The sequence below is a fragment of the Typopeltis vanoorti genome, chromosome 4, assembly GCF_054136105.1.
Source record: "Typopeltis vanoorti isolate ZY-2024b chromosome 4, IOZ_Tvanoo_1.0, whole genome shotgun sequence".
NCBI lineage: Eukaryota > Metazoa > Arthropoda > Arachnida > Uropygi > Thelyphonidae > Typopeltis > Typopeltis vanoorti.
The window spans coordinates 151,869,828-151,893,381 of NC_143552.1; the positions used below are offsets into that span (position 1 = coordinate 151,869,828).

Here is a 23,554-nt window from a genome sequence, read left to right on the forward strand (position 1 = left end):
ATCTGCACAGACCATCCATGATGAGTTCCAGGGCGTCACTATCACCATGGTTAGCACTAATACTGTACAAAAAGAACTCCAATTACTCCAACAAGGCGCTTCATCTGGCCTGGTGCAAAGGGATGTGAACTAGACAACTGATCCAACTGATCAGTGGAAAATGGTACTCTGGAGTGACAAATCAAGGTTCACCTATTTCCATTCTGATGGTAAGGTGTGGAGGCAGCCTGGTGAACGCTTGTTACCACAGTGTGTTGTACCCACATCAAAGTTTGGTGGTGGAGGAGTAATGATGCAGGGTGCATTCAGCTGGTTTGGAGCGGGACCACTGGTTCACAGTTCCATGAGAACAGCTCAGTACCTTGATATTCTGGATAATCAGGTGCTGCCTACACTGTGGAGTTCATGGAATGGACCCATGTTAGTATCAAGACGACAATGTCCCATGCCACAAAGCTGCAACTGTTACGGAATGGTACAAAGAGACTGATGTTAAACGATTGCCCTGGCCTGTACAGACTGAACTCAGTGCCGCTTTGATGGAGGAAATGGAGACAAATTTTTCCTGACGTCTGCAGCACATTAGTCGAAAGTCTTCCTCAAAGGGTGTAGGAGTGATCAAAGCCAATAGGTGGACATACCTCATATCAGTGACTGGAGGTATCTGCTGCTGGTATCAATTGTAAATTGCTAAAGTGTCTGGACAATTATTGATAGATATTTTATTTATATTTAGAATAGTCAATTACAGATTCAAAATAATCTCCCTGCAACTCCAGCATTTCCATCTGTCGTACAGGTGTTCGAAGGCATTGTGGAAGTCCTGAACAGGAACCTCCTTCAGCCTCTGGGTCACAGTGCATTGGATGCTCTCAATGTTGCTGAAGCACTCCCTTTTCAAGGCACACTTCATCTTTGGGAAGAAGAAAATGTCTGGTGGGCAGAACCAAATCTGGAAAATGGGGAGAGGATGTTCAATCACACAGACCAATTTCAAAGCCAGAAACTGCTTCACAGGCAGTGCATAGTACATGAGTGCAATGTTGTGCAACAAAAACCAATTCTTGTTGTGGAAGTGCTTTTCTGGTACGTCTCAATGTCAGGTGTACAGAGACATTGCATTGCTACTAAATAATACTGATTGTTTACTATGGTGCCCTCGGGAACAAATTTGCAGTGGGTAATTCCAGCAGTGTCGACTTTCCTCTGCTGGGGAGAAGAAATTCCATACTCTGGCATTTCATTTCTGGATCAAACTGAAAACCAATTTTCATATTTTCATTACTGGTGAAAATTCTTTGCAACACATCATGATCTTGATCAACTGCACTCTGTTCGTGTATCAACATGTGCAGCACAAACCTCAAACAAATCTTCCTCTCGTGCAAATCTCGAAGATTAATATACTCATTTCCTTACCTATAGCAAGCTGTACAGTGAATAGCCTAGGGTTATTTACTGCGTCATGGGCAACAATTTCTCTCACTTTCACACATTTTCATTTGTCCATGCAGAAACTGACCATCCACAGCATGGTTCATCCTCCAGGGATGCCCTCCTCTCTTTAAACATGGAAAACCAGTGGAACACCTTTGCACGGCTCACACAGTTATCAGCATAAACTTTTTTTTTTTTCAGGTCTTGGTACACTTCTGGCAGTTTTTCCCTAATTTACAGTAAAATTTTATCACAGCTCCTTGCTCCATGACGCAACTTCTAACATGCTCCACTCACACACTCTTACTTCAATGGTTACAAAACGAAAACTGCTACCTCACCTGACTTAAAAGTTGCAGCTGCAATTACAACACACACTCTGGTGTGTCAAAACTATACACACATTTGTTACTTTTATTCAAAGGGCAGTCCTGTTAAAAAAAAAATCTCATTACTTAACAGGCACACCGTGTAGAGAAAGAGAAAAGATTTAAGAATAATTATATATTACTAAAATCCTTTGCTGATGAAATACCTCTGCTAAACTTTCAGCACCCTTTAAGCCTCCAGGAAGAATAACAGCATCATATGGTCCTTTTGCTAAGGCCTCATCCAAGCTTAGATCAGGAACAATGACAACATCTCTACTGCAACGAACAGGTTGAGAACCTTTAAGTCCAGCAACTGTCACAGTTATCTGCCACAGTTAAAAAAAAAATTAAGGTGTAAGCATTATGTCAGTACTATACTGTACTGTACTTAATATATTATTATTCAAAATTCTTAAGATAATGTCCAATTAATAAAGTTATACATTAAAGCAATAGCTTTGACAGTGCCCTCTGGATGGAATCATCTGGATTCAAATCCCATCTAGGATACAAAGAACTTTTATCAGAACTTTTCAATTGAAGGTGCGTTGATCAGTCTTATATGGAGGTGGAAGGGTTTTTCCTCATCTCACAAAACATACAAACCAGTCGTTGATTCATTTCACCACAAAGATGTCAACATGGGCCTTTTGTACATTCTAACTGCCTTCCAGAGAATGCCAAATTTAGAATCCCCTGTACTTTTGACCTTCTCTCATTGAAGGTTTCCTTGCTCCCACTTAGTAACATTCATCTGCTGCATTTACCAGTCTCCAAAATATGAAAACCACAAAAGATGTCTTCACCTTCTTCTCCATGAAATGCTATCTACAATCCAGCTACCCAAGCAGCAACGTCATTGTTCTGGGTGACCTGAATGGACATAACTCCAGCTGGCTCCCCTTCTCCATATGACAGATTAAGCCAGACATGATGCAAAGTTTTGCTATAAGAAACAATCTAATGCAAATCAAGCAACTACCTCCCAAATTCCAGATAATCCCCTCTACTCTCCCAATGCTCTTGATATATATATATATATATAATTTTTTTTTTTTTTTTAACTAGTTCTCCTTCCAGACACACTGTAGAATTTACTTCTCCTGTCAGCAACTCAGACCACAATCTAGTGCAAGTTTCCAGACTTACAGAATGCATCCTCTAACTGCACCCAACCTCATGTACTCTGGCACTACAAAGTGGAATGATCTTCAGAACTAATACTCTTCTTTCCAATGCATGACTATTGCTTCTATTCTTCTGACCCAGACACCTGCACTGAGTGAGTCACAGAAATCATCATCAATGGCATGAAGGCATTCATCCCCCATTCCATCCAAAATTCTCAACCACTTTCCAAGCCCTGGTTCAATGTATGAAAGCAGTCAAAGAAAAACTCAGCTTACTGCAGGTGGCTTGCATCAAAAATCCAAGCTTCATATTCAACCTATGCAGAAGCATGCAATAAATGTAAATCAGCTATCAGCAAATCCAACTTCATAAAAGACACCAGCAGAAAACTTGTCTCTTGTCCAAATGGTAGCCATGCCTTCTGGTCACTTGCAAAAAGCCATCAGATGCAACTTCTCTCACCTTTGTTCCCAACTCTCTTCCATCCAGATGGCACCACTCTTACAGCACCCAAAGAAAAAGCTGACCTCCTAGCATCACTCTTTTCCTCTAACTCTTGCATAGACGACAAAGGCAAATCACGTCCTTCAATACCAGCAAACTGAGCATCACATGTCTCTGTAGCCTTTTGGCAGAAAGGCCTAAGAAGAATATTAAACATCCTGAACACTACAAAGTTTTCTGGGCACAATGTCATCGCTCCTACTGTACCTCAATGTTGTGCTCCAGAGCTAACACCTGTCCTTTATCATCTCTTCAATCTTCTACATTCAGCTAGCACCTATCCCATCTCATGGAAACTAACATATCCAACCCATTCCAAAAAAGAGAGAAAAGCCCACCATCCAACTACCATTACCTCAATCCTCTCCACAATAATGGAGAAAGTTGTCAGTGGTCAGCTTCACTGCCTAGAAGGTTACCAGTATATATTCTGCCAATCCAGACCCATGGCCGATATCTTAGCCTACATCACTCACCAATGGACACATGCCATGGAAAGGGCAACAGTACATGGAGAAACATGTACTGTTGCTTTGCAAAATGCCTTCCTTTGGTCTACCTACTCCCTGTTGTAACTGGATAGCCAACTTTCTCTCTGGGTCACTCACTGCCTGTCATTCTGAATTGCACTATCTCTTCGAGCTTTGCCACCAATGCAGAAGTACTTCAGGGCTCAGTTTTCTCACCTACTCTCTCTCTCATACACCAATGTATGAGACCAACATATGACAGATACAAACCAGCTCCTTAAATACTGATCTCTATACCATCCTCCAGTGAGGCAAGGATAATTTCAATGCTGCTAAAACACAATAGTGTCTTTTCTCTTGCAAAATCTCTTGGAATGGGGGGGGGGAGAGGGGACTGATAGACAGATATCAGAGGGTGATGTATGATAGAATGGAATTAGGGGAATGAAGGTGACTAGTAGAGTGCCTAATCGCTCTGTACTAGGACCACTGCTCTTTAATTTGTACATTAATGATATACCAGAAGATTTGAGATGAGAGGGAGGATATTCAGTTGTTGGCTGATGATACAAAACTGGGAAGGGCAACAGTTGATAAGTGATGTGGATATCTTACAGGATGATAATTGACAATGTGGGCAAAGGACAATGGTTATCGATTTAATGTTGTAAAATGTAAGGTATTGGGATGAAAAGATTACATGCTTCATATAATATTGATGGTACTAGTTTACAAGCAATTGATGAAATCTCTATCCACCATCTGAGGTGATGGTGGATAGAGATTTGAAATTCAGAGAACATATTGCAAGAGTTGGCAAAATAGGTCAGAGGATTACTTGGATGTTGAAGAGCACACAAGTAAAGAAAGGGAGGTTATTATCCCTCTTTATAAGGCTATGATTTAGCCACATGTTGATACTGTGCACAGATTTGGTCGCCTGCATTTCTTGGGGATCGAGAGGTGGAGGAGAGGATTTAGAGACAAGTAACCAAGTTGGTGATAGGTCTGTGGAATGTTTCCCATGAGAATAAATTGAGGGTGTGTGGGTTGCAGTGTTTAGCTAACAGATGTAGAAAAGTGGCATGATACAAACGTATAAGTTACTAAAGGAATCCTATAAGACCGATGAAAGAAATTTTTCAATACATGAGAAGTATGGAAAAACAAGGAGTCACACTTGGAAGTTGTCTAAGAATGTGGTTAGTAAGGGTTTGTAGACTAGGTTCTTTACTTAGTGTGGTGAATGAGTGGAATGGAATGCAAGAGGTAGTTGTGAGCATCTCCACAGTAAATGTTTAAGGAGATTTATAATAGTTGTGTTAATGGATAGAGTGGGTCTCCCATGATGAGTCCAACTCCATAGAGTAACTGTATAAACAATAATAATAAAAGGGATTTATCTCAGCTCACCTTACTCATTCCCAGTAATATACACATGACCAAACAGGATGCACTCTCTTTGGACTGACATTTACCTCCAACCTCTCTTGGCACAAACACATCACATCAATAACCTTCTCAGCTTCTAAAAAACTAGGCCTTTTCAGCTCAAGAAGCTATTTTACTAAGCTATATAAATCCAAAATCTGCTCATCCTTAGAATACTGTACACATATTTGGAGTAGTACACCTAAAACCACCTTAAGAATTCTTGATGCCATCCAGAGGAGAGCAATTCGGCTCATACACGACACTTTCCTCATAGGATCATTTCAATCTCTATCTCACAAATGAAATGTTTCAGCTCTATGTCTCTTCTAGAAATACTTCCATGGTCATTGCTCCAGTGAGTTGGAGCAATGACCTTCTTCTCCTCAACAATGAGAAAAAACTCATTGTTGGAAACCCAGAATGACCTTTATATACTCTCCAAGCAAAAAAAAAAAATAAAATTAAAATTAGTCAGCATAAGCATATCCTTACAACTTACAAGAATGATCCCCAAGTTCTCTATTCATCATACATTGAAAAATTTCTTGTGCCAATCTTATAAAGCCCACTTAGAAACTTAAGTTTATCATGCCTCTTTTTTCTGCCTACGAAAACTTTGCAACCCACATATGGGGGAGGGACTAGAAAGTTAGTTCTGATAAACACTTAGAACAAAAAAAGATGTTAAAGCAACTGACATAACTCTACTAGTATTTCTTTCTTGCCTTTGCAAGAAAGAACATACTAGTAGAGTCATGAAGGAAACTTATGTTCTTTCTTGTGGTTATATCAGTTACTTAAATATCATTTTTGTTCTAGGTGTTTATCAGAACTTTTCAGCCCCCTTGTACCTTTAATATATCCTCACAAAGAGCATTCTGCAGATCTGTCACCAGCTTGATCACTCATCTCTGGAGCCTTTTCACCATCTCCAGTTCCCCAAAATACCAGTAACCAAATCAGCGTATAGTAGTGAAGATGCAGCTAAATTACATCCTTAAAGAGATACTAAACCTCCTTATCTTTACTTGTCAATGTGTTCATCAACATCTAAGTCATCCTTAGAGCTATTTGGCCAAATTTTGCAATATGTCCTCTGAACTTCCAACTGAGACTAGAATTATAGATAATGGACATCAATTTTCTCAGTCTAGTATTTCTCAGTCTCAATCTGTTATCACACCCTCAGTGTGATACACAGTATGTAATCTTCTCAATCCAAAGTGCATAAACTTACATTTTGAATAATTAAACTGATGACCATTATGAAAACAGAATGTCTAAGACACCTTTATCAACTAGTGACCTCACCTGTTTTTCATTATCAGCAAATAACTGAACATTCACCATTAAAATCATTCCCCATATCATTAGTATACAAATTCAACAATAGTTTGCCCTAGTAGAAGGCCTTGAGGTACTCCACTATCACTATCACCATGCATTTCCCTAGAATCCACTCCATATTACTACTCTGGGAGTCTGTCAGTTCTCCCCATCCATGCCACCAGATTTATATTCATTGCCATTTGCAACAACTTATGTAACAGTTTTCCATACAGAATTCTTTCAAATGCCTTTGCCAGCAATATCGTGGTGTAGCCATTTCCTTTATCTAACTTTGCCATCAGTATTATAAAATATGAGTAAATTACTAAGGCAGGATCTACCTTTTACAAAGACATTCTGCCCACCATAAAGTATGGAGTTTCTATCCACATATTCCTAGGTTTTACCTTTAACCAACTTTTCCAATACTTTAACCACCACCACTCATGAGATACTAACTGGTCTATAATCTATTACTTTGGTCTTGGAGCCACCTTTATGTAATGGAACTCTTTCTTATCCTCTTTCCATTCTGAACCATACCAGGGCTGTTTCATAACTTCATACACACAAAGTACATAGACCAACAGGCCATGCAGTCTACTACTGTATTCACATTGATATTTCAATATGTTTACTGCACACCTTCAATTTGTTTACCTCAATTCTCACATCACTCTGTCAACATCAGCAACTGCAAAATCTCTACCACACCCTAGCAAAGTGATCATTTGGTAATTCCACTATTTCTTCTGTTTCTGCACTGATTAAATTAATCCATCCATATAACATTCTTCCTCTCACTTGATACATAATGAAGAAACTTTTTCTATTCACTTTAACCTGTTTAGGCTAATTTTCTCTCATGATCTGATTTAGCTTTTATTACCATACTACTTAGAGCCTCCGTAGCTCAGTCAGTATAGATGAAGCCCTTTGGTTGGAAAGACCTGGGTTCAATTCCCATTGGTGACATGAGGAACCTTTATCTGGGCCTTTTGACAAAAGGTGAGTTAGCCGGTCTCATACAGAGATAGGGAGTTTTTCACCTGGAAATTGGGTTTTTTTTGTCCCCCAGAAGAGACAAACTGGCCCCATGAACACACACACATGGATTACAGTCATGAATACATCCCAGCCATATGCCAGTCCCGAGACTGGATAAAACTGAGGGGGGGAAGCAATGATGAACTACTCTGCACTCTCAAACCCCTGCTCCCTTCCACGACATGCTAATGCAGGAATTATCCTTCAGTAATTGTATAAATTCCACTTCCATCTTGCCATTCTCCCTTTCCTCCCTTCAATCTATGTTCTCCCATAACTGCTCAGTATTCACTCCTTGTACTAATCTGCTGATACATGGCATCTACATTTTCTGGTCTATAGCAGCAGCAACAATATATTTTGTTCTATGGGCACTACACAGCCTGAAATGAACCATCTCCCACCAGACCTAAAATCCTCCTATTTTGGGTGTTTCTATTCTTCATGTTCTATTCCCTTTATCTTTTCTGAAAATAAAATATATATTTTTTATATTCTATTATACCCTTATATTATATTCCTGTAACTACATCATATTAATTCAACCAGGTCTTGCCGATGCCAATAATTTTTGGCCAAATGGAGCTAACCAATGCCTAAAACTCCTTTATTTCTGATATTTCTGGCATTCATGTACATTCATTTCAACATCCCCTTGGAGCCCACCCCCATAAGTTACCGTTACCCTTATATATCATTACCAACTGATTCAGATTTGAAACTTGTGAAATTGCATAATCACTTCTGTATACATGCATTTGTCAGAGATGTTGGATTCTGAATGAAGAGAAATGGAAATTGTTAATACATCATTCAGAGTCCAACATAATCTACCATTCCCTGGCCAAAATTTTTTTTTTTTTTAAACTAATAGTCTCATGTTCATAATATGCTATTTATTTAATTTCTTCCAAGTTATGTTAATCAATATTTATTTATAAATTTTTGGGATAAATTACAGTTATGAAAAGCTGTGTATTAAAAATATCAATTATTTTGTGAATTTAATTCCTTTAATATAATGTTAAAAACTGTAATATGTGCAATTTTAATGTATCCAGGAAATTCCTTAAGATAACACTTGATTGGCTGCTATGAGAAATTATGTTACTTTTAGCTAGCGCATGCCTTAATGCGGGTTACTGTACAGGATGCATGAAACCAGTTGGATATAAACAAAACCAGTTAGAACCAGATTTTGGCGGGAAAGGAGAAGAGAATTTCGATAAGCAGTACATGAGAAAGTAACACACAGGAGTAGTGAAGCAGGCAAGGAAGGTGGCCATGGCGTAAATGGAATAAGAAAGACTGGGAATCGCTTGGCACTTTGACTTGCCTTTTTTTGAGTTCTAATCCTATTGTAATTTCCTATCGCCTTGCACTGAAATAATGCAGATCAAGGAATAATAAGAATAAGAAAAGAAAGAAATTGGAAGTTAAGTTGAACCAGCGCAAAAAAAAGGATATATTCTCCCGAGTCTATTAATCAGTTACGGAAACAGAAGATTCTTTTAAGTTTGTGTAGTCTCAAAGTGAAAGCCAACAAGAATTCAAGTGTGTTCATAGGATTCTCGATGTGAAGAAGCCATACTGCTTATGCCGGTAAGATTATCTTTTCTATGCCTAGCGTGAAGTAGCGAACTTATTTCCGGCGAACATAATTTAATCCTTATCGCTGTATTTATCTATTCAAGATCAAATGTATGATGTAGTGAGACATTTCCCTCTTGTTGTGCCAAATATTGTACCATTTGGATTAATAGTTCAAGACTGAAAGTGAGATATAGAGAAGCCTGTTGTAAGAAAATTTATGTAATATTGGAAACTGAAGTTTTTGCGAACTATTCTGCTACGTTGATAGAACTTTGAAATCTTCAATTGAATGTCTGATGATTTATATTTTATAACTGTTCTAAATGGTTAAACTGAGTTGATATTTAAACTATATTGAATAGTAATAACTTTGATAAGAGTGAAGTTGTGATAAGAATCATTGATAATAAGAAGAATATAATCTGTAAGCTTAAGTTCTAATTGTAATTATTATACTCAGCTGAGTAGTTTGCTAGTATCTCAATGGGAACTTTATTGTTTAACTGTATTTGCCCACCTAGAAATCTTTGCTTTGATGTAAATTTATGTGACACTGCATTAAATAATTTTATTTGAATTGAATCTTGTTTTTGCCTGATTTCTTCATTGCACCGCTCATTAAAATAATTCTAATCTTAGCAGGAACCCCATATAATAAAGAGAACCTCGGCCTAAAATTAAGTTAGTAATAATATAGATTGGTTGATGGTTGATTCCTCAAATTGCTCATGCAAATTTGAACATAGGGTGGCACAGTTAAAAATAAATATTCTCTGTGTTCGAATGTGGAGTCAATCAACAACTAGAATACACATCGGAGTAGAAAGTAGGATCCCACACAGGGGTAGTTGAACCCATAATTGACTGCAATAAATTGGCCTTAGTAGTTTCCCTAATTTTGCACTTCCAACCACTAAGTGAACAATATCCACTCCAAAACCATTCAAATGCAGTCCATCAAGCATATGAATAAGTACGAATATGAATAAGCAATACGAATAAGTATGGGAGTAAGCTTTTACAGAAGCTACTATTTAATGAACATATAGGGGCTTTAGACAGGGAAACGAAAGTCATTAGAAGGGGGAGGGTGCGAAGATGGCTGTCAGAAATAATGACAGGAAAGTAGTTAGCTGTATCCAACACAGGGGTAGTTGAACCCATAATTGACTGCAATAGTACTAAGGTCGATAATAACTGTGATATGGGGTATCATTGTACTCAGAATTTTAACGGTATTCAGAGTGGGCCAATTCGCACACCGTGTGATTATTGGGGGAAAGGAGTATTGCAGTTTATGTATACTAATACCCGAAATATTCGGAATAACTGTAATAAATTTTTATCATTACTCAGTTCTACTTGGCCAAAAATTATAGGAATTAGTGAGACTTGGTTAACTAAGAATGATTTAGTCATAGGGATTGAATGTAAGGGAAATAGTATCTTCAGAAAGGATAAAGAGGACAGGATGGGGGGGGGGGAATTTTACTAATGATAGATGAAGTGTTAAAGCCAAAAATGGTATAAGTGCCTGAAGGTGACAGGCACGTAGAGGGTAGTTCATTTGAGGCTGCTGGGTGTGAGATAGAAATCAACAGGATGAAATATGTAATTGGTTGCTGCTATAATCCAAGGGGGTATAAAGGAGAATGTAGATGGTATGCATTGGCAAATTAGTAAGATGAGTTGAGGATGTGTAATTATTATGGGTGATTTTAACTATGGGGACATAGATTGGGAGAAAGAATGGTCTCGAGGAACAAAGGAATTGGAGTTTATACAATTGTTAAGAGATAACTATCTGAGACAGCATGTAATGGTAAGGACAAGAGATTTCAGTTTTAGATCTGGTCATAGCATCGGAGAACATATCAGTAAGTAATGTAGATACAGTCTCCACTTGGGGAAAGGATCATGTGGTTTGACTTGGGAGATTGTATTATGTGCTGAATATTCCGTTAAGAAGGGTTATATGTGGAATTACAAGGCTGGTGATTATGACAAGCTGAGAAGTCAGCTTTCAAAAGTGCTATGGCATGAGAATTTTGAGGAGAGAGATGTTGATAGTCCATGGGAGATTATCAAGGAGTATTTAATGAAAGCTGTATCTGACTGTATACCCTCAGTCAGGAGGAGGAGGAGGAATCAGGTAGGAGTAAGATGGATGAATAATATTATTAAGCGAGAGTTGCAGAAAAAGAGAAAGTTGTGGTATAAGGAAAATGATGATGAGCAGTACAAGATACAGGCAAGAATGGTAATCGGCATAGTAAAGAAGGCCAAAGCTAATTATGAGAGGAAGCTAGCTGATGAGTCCAAAAAAAATCCTAAGGAGTTCTTTTGCTGTGTGGCAAGTAAAAGGAGGAATAACTTTGGAAGGATGACTTTAAGTGTTGATGATAAGGAAATTACAGAGGCTAATCAAATAGTTGAATTACTTAGTGATCATTTTGCAAAAGTGTACCATCTGGATTGTGATATTGCAGTGCCAGACATGTCATTGACTGATGAGAATCTAGTCATAGAAGAATTTAGGTGCTTAGTATATTACAGAACCTTAATGCTAACACCACCATTTGGTTAGATGGCATATGGGCCCATGTTTTAAGGGAATGCGCAAGAGAATAAGCACCTCCTCTAACATGGCTGTTTAATTTAAGCATCAGTTCTGGTAAAGTCTCAATTGAGTGGAAAGAAGGGAAAATTATTCCACTGCATAAGGGGGGGGGGGACTCCTGGACCGAGGTAGCAAATTATAGGCCAATCAGTATATCGGGAGTGGTGGTTAAGGTTCTGGAGAAATCTATACAAATTAGAATTCAGGATTGGGTTAACAGCAATATGATACTTTATAAGGGGCAACATGGTTTTGTGAAGGGTAGATCTTGACTTAGCAATATGCTCACATTCTATAATGAAGTAAAAATGGAGTTCTTCATCATCAAATTCCTGCCATGTACCTTCAAGGGGTGTACAGGATATGATACTACTACATGAAAAATTTACATCATTGCTAACTTCCTATCTACAATTTTCCTCCAAATCAATCTGTTACTTGTCAAGACTCCAACATCATCAGATCTTATATTTCTATCGTCTAAGGCACATTGAACCGTATCAATTCACCTATATCTTGGTCTTCCTCTGGGTCGTTTTCCTGCCAACCTGGCAGAGAACACTTGTTTTGCTAATCTTTCCTCGCCCATTCTGTTTAAGTGACCATACCACCTGAGATTAGCTCTGCTAACGCATTCCTGGATGCTGATAATATCAAGTTCTTTCCTAATATCCTCATTTTTAATATGATATTGCCATTGATGCCATCTGTTCATGCCACTAATCTTTCTATCTGCCTCTCATATCTGCAGTCTCTAGTCTTTGGTCAAGTGTTTTACTTCTGACCCAGCACTCAGATTCATAAGTTAAAATTGGCTTGAATACTGTCTTTTATAAAAGCTTGAATACTGTCTTGTATACACTAATTTCTCTCTTATAACATGAGAGAAATTAGTGTTCCGACTAATTTCTCTCTTATTCCATATGAATTTATTCAATTGCCTTCCTACCATACCAGCTTTGTTGATTCTGTTGTCTATTTCCATATTTAATTTACAATCTTCACTAAAACTCGTGCTTAAGTAGCTGAAATGTTTTACTTGTTCCACAGGTTCTCCATTCACAACGCAGTTGACATTTTCAATGATTCTGCCTATTTTCATTGTCTTTGTCTTTTTATTGCTGAACTTCATACCATATCTATTACAACAGTTATTCAATTTAATCAGGGAACCTTGCAGACTTGTAGCGGATTTATTTAGTAGTATAACATCGTCCGCATAAAGCAAAGAGCTGACATTAACATCTCCAATTTTGATATCATGTTTAATACCACTTTCCTTCATAATGTGATCCATATAGATAATGAATAACATAGGGGATAATGTACATCCTTATCTCACTCAGGATTAAACACTTCCTTCAATTCTAACTGCTGACTTACAACTTAAATAAAGACTAAGTATTGCTTGATATAATGCCTCATTGACACCATATAACTGTAGCGTATTGAATAGCTTCTCTCTTGGCACCTTGTCATATGCCTTTTCCAGATCGACAAAACTTAAATACAGATCTTTGTTATATTCCCATGATTTCTCCACTATCTGTCGTAAAGTGAAGATCTAATCCTGACAGCTTCTATTTGGCCTGAATCCAGCTTGTTCATCACCAAGCTTTTCTTCCACAATTCTTCTCAACCGTTTCTCAAGTATACTTGCATAGATCTTACCAGGAACACTCAGTAGGGAAATACCTCTGTAATTCTCACATTCAGTTTTATTTCCCTTTTTATATATGGGTACTATGAGAGCTCTACTCCAATCATCGGGAATTCGTCCCTCTGTCCAGGCTTTCTGAACTATGCAGTGCAGCCACTGTAAGACTTTTATACCACCATACTTCAGCATTTCTGGTCGAATATCATCTACTCCTGCTGCCTTTCCACATTTCAAGCCTTGAATGGCTTTTTCTACTTCAAGTATGGAGATGTATTCCTGACTGTATGCCTATTGAGTTTTTTACCATGTACTATCACTGCTTGTTTCATTTAGCAATTTTTGAAGTAATTACTCCTTAATTCAAGAATATCTTTTTCTCCGGTTTTCATGTCACCTTTATCATCTCTAACTCCTTTTACAGCACTCTTTCCTCCATTTCTAAGCTTCTTCAACAACCTCCAGAATATTTTGCCACCTTCTTGATATTTATTTTCTATGTTCTTGCCAAAATCCTCCCATGATTTTGTTTAGCTAGTTTTACAAAGTGTTTAGCTTTCTTACATTTGGCTCTGTATTCTCTAAGAGCACAAGCTTATTTATTTGCCAGGAACTTTTGATATGCTTTCTTCTTTTCCTTCACCACCTCTTTAACTTCCTGTGTCCACCATGGAGTTCTGATTTTTCTATCCTTGCAGACAACCCCACCACATGCCTCTCTGGCTTAATCAATCAGGATTTTCTTCAAGGCTTGCTACTGATGTTTGTGTAGTTTAGTCTACAGTTCACATCTGAGAGCTGCTCAACTTTTATTCGCTTTAAAACTTTCTTACATGTCATTCTTTTCAATATGAAATTCAATTTTATGCTGCTCAAGATCAAATGGTGATCACTTCCAATTTCAAATCCTCAGTACACTCTGGTGTCAAGCACCAGGGGGAAAACATCACTATCAACAATAACATAGTCAATGAGACTTTTCTTATTCCTTGTCTCTTCTCTCCATGTGAATTTTTGCACATTTTCATGTTGGAACATGGTATTAGTAAAAACCAGCCCATGTCCTGAGCAGAAATCATTATTATTAGCTTTGCTCTTTCCTCCAAATGTTTCCAAAATATTTTTATATGTCTGACAAACATTTCCTACTTTGCTATTTAGATCCTCAATAAGGGCCAACTTTTCCTTTTTTATTGTGTCAGTTGCTTTTTCTAAAGTATCAAAAAATTCCTCCACTTCTACTTTAGTAGAACCTTCTGTGGACCATAGGAACAAATAAGTCTCACTATCCAGTTCCCCATTCTGACATTTGCTCAAATCACTCTACTTGAGACTGGCTGCCGTTCAAGATTAGCCTCATATTTATTGTTGAATACTATGGCTACTCCTTTTCCTTGATTGTCATTGCCTGAATATAACATTTTGTATTTATTGCTCAGAAAGATGTCACCAGTTTTTGTCTTTTTTTGTTTCGATCACCCCTATTTTGCCGATCTGGTATTTATCTAATTCCTCATCTAGCTCCAGTTCTTTGCCATTCAGGCTTCTTATGTTGATAGTACTGATCTTTAACTCTGGCAATGTTGATTTGGGGTGTGTTTTCAGATTTATTCCAGTAGTTGAGTTTTCACTGTTCACCCCAGTTCCCTGGCGAAAACAACAGGGGGCTTTGTTTAACCGGGCGACGCCTCAGTCAGCATGAAATTTTGTCATGTTGTGCCATCATTTTGTAATTTGGTTTAAGCCAATAAGAATACAATTTGGTCGGCTAAATCCCAAATTGCCAGCCCATCCTCGTTTGTTCAGTATCCAGCTAGATACCCAACAGGGTGCACCACAAGAAGGTGAGGATTGGATATTAGGTCAGAAACCATAGTCTGTTCTCTGCATTCCTTTAAAGGCTATGTGGAGCTCTCCTCTTAGTTATACAGCTTTGATCCTTAAGCATCCCCCCTCCCAACCAACAATGGAGGTGGATAAAGGAAATCTTTTTCAGTGATCCTGTTGGATTTTGCAAAGGCATTTGACAAGATTTCGCAAGGAACTCTGCTGCATAAATTGGAGCAAATGGGTATGGATCCGAAGCTAGTGATTTGGGTTAGAGGGTTGCTAGTGGATGGATATCAAAGAGTGGTTTATGATGGAGCGGAGTCCAGTAGAAGGCAGGTGACTAGTGGTGTGCCTCAGGGATCAGTGCTTGGTCCTCTATTATTTAATTTTTACATCAATGATATTGGGAATACTTTGAAAGGAGATATCCACTTGTTTGCCGATGATGCAAAACTGGGAAGAGCGATAGTTAATTCAGATGATGTCGATATCTTGCAGGATGACTTAAATTAGCTGACGGTTTGGGCTAAACTAAATGGCTGCCAGTTTAATGTGGCTAAGTGTAAGGTGATGCACTTTGGAAGGATGAGATCACATGCTGTTTACTTTATTGATGGAACAGAACTGCAGGAAGTTGATGAGGCTAGGGACTTGGGAGTTATTGTGGACAGAGAACTTAAGTTTTGAGGGCATTTTGCAAAGGTTGCCAAAACTTCACATCAGATTACATGGTTATTGAAGAACGCACTGACAAGCATGAATAAGGAAGTGATTGTCCCATTTTATAAAGAATTAATAAGACCTCATTTGTGGACTATTGTGCACAGATCTGGTCACCTGGATTTCTCGGTGATGTGGAATTGGTGGAGAGGGTTCGGAGGCGGGTTATGAAAATTTGTTGCAGGTCTGTGGGATGTCTCCTACAATGATAGATCGAAGGTCTGTTGGCTTCAAAAACTAGTTGATAGACGTAGGAGAAGAGTATGATAGAGGCATATAAATTATTAAGGGGGTTTTTTAGGATTGATACTGATAACCTTTTTAAGACCAGTGCAGGAAGGGAGAGAATGAGGGGTCATCCCTGGAGATTGTGCAAGAGTGTGGTTAACAAGGGTGTTAGGACTAGATTTTTTGCTTGAAGGGTTGTAAATGGGTGGAATGCGTTGCCAGAAGTGGTTGTGAATGCTTCACAGATGAAGCATTCACAACCACAAACATTCACATAAGGAGAAGTATGATAGGTATTGTGTGAATAACGGTTAGTATGTCAATGTTGGGTCTCCTGCAATGAGTCTTTTGACTCCATGGAGGAACCTTATATATAATAATAATAATATACGTCATTTTGCCCATCAAAAGGACTTGTTCACTACTTAGCATTCCTCTTGCACAATCTTCTCATTGACTCATTAGCAGTCATGGCCCTTCCCAACTGTAGCAGCATAAGTCTGCTGCAGGGTATGACACTTATTTTTTCACTTTTATCAGTGACTCTATCATATCTTCCCTTCATTGCATATTAATTCTCACTTTTCAAATAATTTTTGCCTGCCAAAGAATTGATTATTCCACTTCTTCACTCTCCAAACTAACAATTTCATTAACATCCTTGATCTTCAAACCTGGAAATCATGCTTGCATCATATTCTCATTAAGCCCAATGTTTATCTCCATACACCACCTTCTCTTTACTAAGAGTTTGTCTCTTTCATACTTTTTCCATTTCTTTTCTTTCATTTTACCTCTTGCTGTGACACACACCAACTGTTGAAGTTACTCAAGTTTGCATTTTGCCCTGAGAAGACTCTGCATAAAAACATTATTTCCCTCATCAGTCCACATTAACTTGAACTTCTTTAGTATTATCCTCCATATAAGCAGCAGGGTAGTGGTCTCACACTGGGAAATGAAATTCACTCCCACCTAAAGACATTCACATATATCAATGTCCACAGTGGGATTCAAACCCATGACCTATCAGTTATTGCCTCTTAAAAAGATGTAAAAACTGGCCATCACGAGATAGCAGCTGGAGTGAATTTGTGAGATAGGGATGACCAATCAGCTAAACTGGCCTCTTCTCAAAGCAACAAGAATGTTTATGGTTTTTGGTGCACCACCCAAGATGCAAGAACAGTATTCAAAGATGGAAAGATTTAGGATTTGTACAGACTTGGTAACTGGACACATGACAGTAAATAGACTAAAAGTTTTTTTAGTGGCAGAGGAAATCATGAAAATGATGTGCTTGTGGAAGAAAAGGCTAGAGGTAAATCTCAGCCTAAGAAGAAATCCAAGTATATCTGACAAGCTTGGTATTATATAAAAGGTAAAGGAAATTAGCATTAAGGTATTGCTTTTAGAAAATCGTGAAATTTGTGATGTCCGAACACCGTCTAATTTTGTCTACTGAACAGAACTAAAGTGTACTAACTTCAGCAGAAGTACGGATAGAGCTGTGCAAGGCGATTTATATAAGGGAAAAGCAAGCAGGTAGTAGAACAGAGCCATGGCAGAGAAATACGAAGAGAAAAACATTCACTTTGATATATATAGTGAATGAACTGAAGGAAAAGTTGGTTGTCAATCAGTTCTGTAACCAGCTAACACCTACAACAGAAAACATGGCCTTTCTTCCAGAAAATAACATTGTTTGGGTGGCAGTTAAAATTCATTAGATCATCTTCACCCCACTTGAGCATGGCAAGGAGATTGGTGTTTAAGGCATTGGTTATAGATCTTGAAGCCTGAGACATTTCACCACAAGATTTCTTAAATGAAAAAGGAGGAATGGAGTGTACCATCATCAGAAAAGCTGTGAACAGGATTGGATGTTAGTGAGAAATCACCGATGTATAGCAGGAAGAGTGTAGGTGAATGCAAGTACCCTATAGTAGTCTAGATGGAAAAATATGATGGGAAGAAATCGTCAACCATGACATAACGAACAACCAGAGAAGCTGGCAATCCAATCACAACATGCATTGTAGTTTGTAACTAGGTAAGAAAGCTGCATTGACAGACTCAACCAAATGTCCTGGAAATATCAAGACTAACCATTTCAGTTTCTCTAAACTTTTCCATGGCTTGTGTCGAAAGTGAGTGGCCACAAGAGTGGCAGAATCCATATTGGCGATTATTAATTGGTCGGTCACAAGTAGTGAAGTAGTTGACTATTAATGACTTTTCCAATATTTAAGAGTGCCAAAGTGCAAGCAGCAGAACAACAGTTAGATGGCTGGATAAAAGCTTGGTTCCATACTGCTGGACAGATGCAAGTTAAGTATCACAGCTTGTAAAGTTGATAAAGAATAAGTTAATTCTGTTAGTTCACATTAGTACTGTGGATATCCGAGCATGGCATCAGCAGCAAATTATATTATTGTTCAATTCTTTTACCCGAGCATGTGTGCGCGTAAAGAACCTTTGCAACTAGGTTACTTGTATATGGAGGCAGATGACTTCACATCAACTTGCCCTAGTAGCTTAATGCACAGTGCAGCAATAAACAGTTTATCTCATCTTCCTTTCCCTCTTTTTACCTTGCAGTGTCGAGGGTTTATTAGTCATCAGACCTCAAACCGTTCACAGGATAAGGTGATCAGCCCCATGCCCTGGTGTATCCTATGCCTGTAGTGTTCAGTTCTGAAGGCCGGTTTGCCTGTTTTGGGGGATGAAAAACCCCAGGATAAACTGGGAAAAAACCATACTGTCCACATCCAAGACCAGCTAACTTGGTTATGGCTGAGGAAGATCCATCAGCTCCTCACGTCACCGACAGGAATCGAACCTAGGACACTCCTTCCCCAGGCATATGGTTGCAAAGTGCACAGCCACTAGGCTAACCGTGCAGACATAAACAGTTTATTTCATAGATATATCGCTATATATTGGGGCTGTTTCAACTTTACTAGGATCTGATCAGAACAAGACTCATGGTGACACCAAAAGCTAAATAAATTCAAAAGTTAATATTTTTCATACATATAGCAGAATAGTGCATCATCATATTATTAAAACACTTTGGATTTGAGAGTTGTAGAAAGTGTTTTTGCTTGGTAACTAAGTAACCAAGCAAATTACAACTAGACAAAAAAATTATGTTCTTGTTTTAATCCTTTATCCAAGTATGAGTAAACAAAGTCTGCATGCAAAGTATCATTATAACCAGGCTACTTGTATATGGAGTTGGTGTCCTCTTACTAGCAGTGCGTGTGGGGGGGGGGTACTCCTTGTACTACTATACTCTGTCTCCCTCCATGCACTCCCTGGCACAGTAAGCAGCAGCAGCAACAACAGGATTACTGGGCAACTGACTGGGAAGCCTCCCAGAACATTACCAACAGGTAGGCAGCCTGCAGAAATCACAGTAGGGTAGTAAAGTGGTTTCCACACAGGCTGCTTTCTTGGTTAAGTACATGGGGGGAATACTATTCACTCACACTGCATGTGTCAAGAAAGGGAGGAAACAAAAACGGAATACTTCCCATTGATGAAAACACATAGAAATGACCACTTCACACCTTCAGTAAGAGGGAAAAGTAAGGTTTCATTGGGCTATGAGTCATCTCTGCATACAATATTTCTCTTTTTTTTTTTTTTTTTTTTTAAATGTTATTCCCACCAACTAAAGGTTATTGAATGTTTTTTCACTTGGTTATACTATAAGTAACAGATGCCAAGAAATTATATTCTTGGTTTCATCCTTTACCCAAGTAAAAGCAAACAAAGTTTGCATACGAAGTAACTTCTTGATTGGAATACTTGTATGTAGGCCAATGACTTCACATCAATTGCTTTAGTATCCCATAATGCAAGGCACATATCCTTACAGACATAATGCTATGCATTATGGTCCACTTCCCAGACTAGTTTCAACTTTTATTGAGGTCTCATCAGTGGGAGACAGATCCAGAAGTCATATTTCCCATATACAAGTATTTTTATTATGTGACACCTCTAGGAAGTCAAAAGACTCATCGAGCGAGACTGTGCCAACAGCATCGAATGATTGATTCCCTTCCAACTACTAACCGCACTCAAACTTGATTAACTCTTTGCATGAGCCATTAGTAGCAGAGGCTCTACCAATCGACCAACCTTTGCTGGCAAAGGTTTGTATTCAAATAGTGTCACGCCTCATTACTAAAATACTCCGGATTAAAGGCAGATGTTGAAAGTTTTTATCTTTGAAATATCAAAGATTGTAAATCTGCAGTACATTAGTATACCATAGGTGGGTTAAGGATTTATTAATTACATTTTTTCCTCCATAGAATCTGGAATCCTGCTCTAGAAACCAAAAATGGAACTTTTTCAGACCTCAAATAAGTAGAGCAATGATCACACTGGGTGATGAAATTCATCCCTGCCCAAATAGATTAACAAACATCCCATGCCAATGGCAGCATTTCAACTTGTGGCCTGGAAAGAGGGTACGTTATCCACTTGGCAGCCAGACTGGCAGATTTGGAATTATTCAATGGTTGAGCACATTTTTGATTTGTATAGGGTTAGGAACTGTTTGGAGTTAAAGTAACATCTTGAGCAAAAGCATAATTTTATGGATGCAGAGGAGACAATATTTGTGATATATCTTTGTGCCAAGAGAGATTTGCAGTTAGAGTTATTTCAAGAAAGTAAAATCTCATCTTGAATAGATGATTTGAGTATTGTTGAGGGTAAGATTGGAAGAACAAGATTCTTTTTTGGGAAATAATGCAGAGATGTTTTGCTAGCATTGAGGTTGACAAGGTTACCCCATTGATGATGCTCTGAAAATCAGAATTCAAGATAGTAGAGGTTAAAATCCTGCAAGTTGTGCTTTGCAAGGTTTGGCAAACCAAAAAGAGGAGTGCAACGTGCTATCACCCGTAAAACTATGTACTGGATTGGCAGTCAGCAGGAGTGAATCATTTATGTATAGAAGGTGGGCAAAAGAACAGAGCCTTGTGGGATCCCAGCATTAGTTGTATAGATAGAAGATACGGAGCCATCCAACTTCACTCATGAGCTTCTGGTCAGAATGCTGGCTACTCAATTGCAGAAGTCAGGGAAATGTGAATGATGGCAATTTATTCAGCAGACCTTAATGCTAAACTCTGTCAACTGCCTTGAAAAAACAAAGGGCAATTTTGTTTCAGAGATCAGACATATATTAGTAGATCCCCTGTTGATCAACAGTGACAGAATCAATACTGTCAGTCATTTATTAGATGAGTCATCAAGGTAGCATAGGAGTTAGCTGTTGATGATTCTTTCCATTACTTCAGAAAGAACTGAAAAGGAGAGAAATTGGATAGTAGTCTGAAGGTAAAGATTTATCACCCTTCTTAGGAATAGATTGTATATGGGGTAGTTTCCAGACTGCAGGATAGATACCAGTGGCATAAGAAAGCGTAAATAGGTAGCACAGAGTAGAAGTCAATCCACAAGCTCAGACCGTTATAACAATGAATCTAATTAGGGTAGGAAACTTTTTTGGTATCCAATTTGAGTAAAATTGTTTCTGATCTCTTTTTGACAAAAGATCAAATGTGGCATATAGTGTTTGGAATGGTAAAGGAACATTTACCATGATCAGCTATGCAAGGATTGGAGAAGTAGGAAGCTAGGAGGTTTGCTTTTTCTATGGGTGATGATGCAATAGTACCATGTGAGTGTAATAGTGATGGGAGTAGTGTTGGATAGGAGTTACAGCCAATAGCGTTCACTAAAGCCCAGAAAGCATGGCAGCTGTTTGGGCAGGATACCAGCTTCCTGCTTTTAGCTCCCTCAAACAGTTTTCGATGTGGCGATAGTTTTCTTGCAGCTATTCCAGGCTTGGTGTAGGTCATTTAGGAAGACAGAGTTTTGAATGCAAGTCAGCTGCAGTATGACTTGCATTAAAATCTATTTTTTATCTCTCATCTACTTCCCAGTCATTTAATCCTAAAAAACACGCACTTCAACCAAGTAAATCAGTCATCTAACACACACACACACACACACACATTCTTATTGTAGATGTATATAAAGCAATATAGCTATATGAAATTCTCACATATGTATATTAAAATCATTAAAATAACAAATATTATTTCCAATAATTTGTTATACTCTCCTCTCAGAATGCATATTAAAAATCACTGATGGCTTTGGGCAAGATGTGTGTCCCTGGTCTTCAAAAATTAGATAAGGCTAAATCACCCACTCCTTCCAGCCATATGTCATCAACAAAGAACCAAATATTTCCTGTAATCAGCTCCCACATCATTGATGCACAAATTAAACAAAGAGGAGGACCAAGCACTGAGCTCCATGGAACACCACCAACCCTCTCCTGGACTCCCTCTACAACATTTATCTGTCAGCCACCTTCTAATCCTAATCACCAGATTCATATCCATCCCAATTAATCAATAATTTAAGAAATGTAATTTTTATTAATAATTTAATATTAATTAGTAACTTAATAAATTATTGTTAGCCATCACATGCATTAACAGTATTCTGTTCACCTTTCTGACAAAGCTATCAGAAGTCCATGGCAAAACATGAAGTTTATTATTACGTTAAATCCACAAGGAATCCTATCACTGTTATTGTTGTATGATATCCTCATTTAGTTTCAGCTCTGAATTTATGTTTAAAAATTATTATTAACAAACCTTCACTAAGCTAGACTCATCACAAGAAGTTGCACCCAACCAACCAATGTCATACGAAATCTTAAGACTCATTTACATGCTTAGTAATCACAACAGAGGAAGGCAATGCACAGTACTCGCCTACCATTCTCTATGTAAAAAAAAAAATGTACTCCTCATTCCCTTCCTTGCCACACTTTTGCACTATTTCAAGGCATGGTTGCTTCTTCCACATCAAGTCTTTGGGAAAATTTAATTAAATTCTCCCCACTTTTTTCTTGGGCAGGGTTACCTTTTAATGTTAAATGGCAAGGGTTTTTGCATTTCAGAGTATATAATAGTAAAACTATATATATATATATAAAAAGGTTTAATGACTATTACCGAGAGAAAAGATGACAAGATATATTTAAAAAAGATACTACTAGTTTACTAGTTTCGTTACATGAACATCCTCAGTGAGTAGCTAGACCCTAAATACCAAGGTTTTAGTAATACAAAGC

At 38.1% G+C, this 23,554-nt stretch overlaps 1 protein-coding gene across 1 annotated transcript in view; it reads right to left on the minus strand.

Annotated features, from left to right (window-relative positions):
* Window positions 1–23,554, minus strand: part of LOC150107758 (Parkinson disease protein 7 homolog) — a 66,785-nt gene that overhangs the window by 39,145 nt on the left and 4,086 nt on the right. Inside the window, exon 2 of the mRNA XM_090392036.1 lies at window positions 1,973–2,134. Coding sequence (XP_090248162.1) covers window positions 1,973–2,134 — 162 coding nt within the window. The remainder of the gene's footprint in view (window positions 1–1,972; window positions 2,135–23,554) is intronic.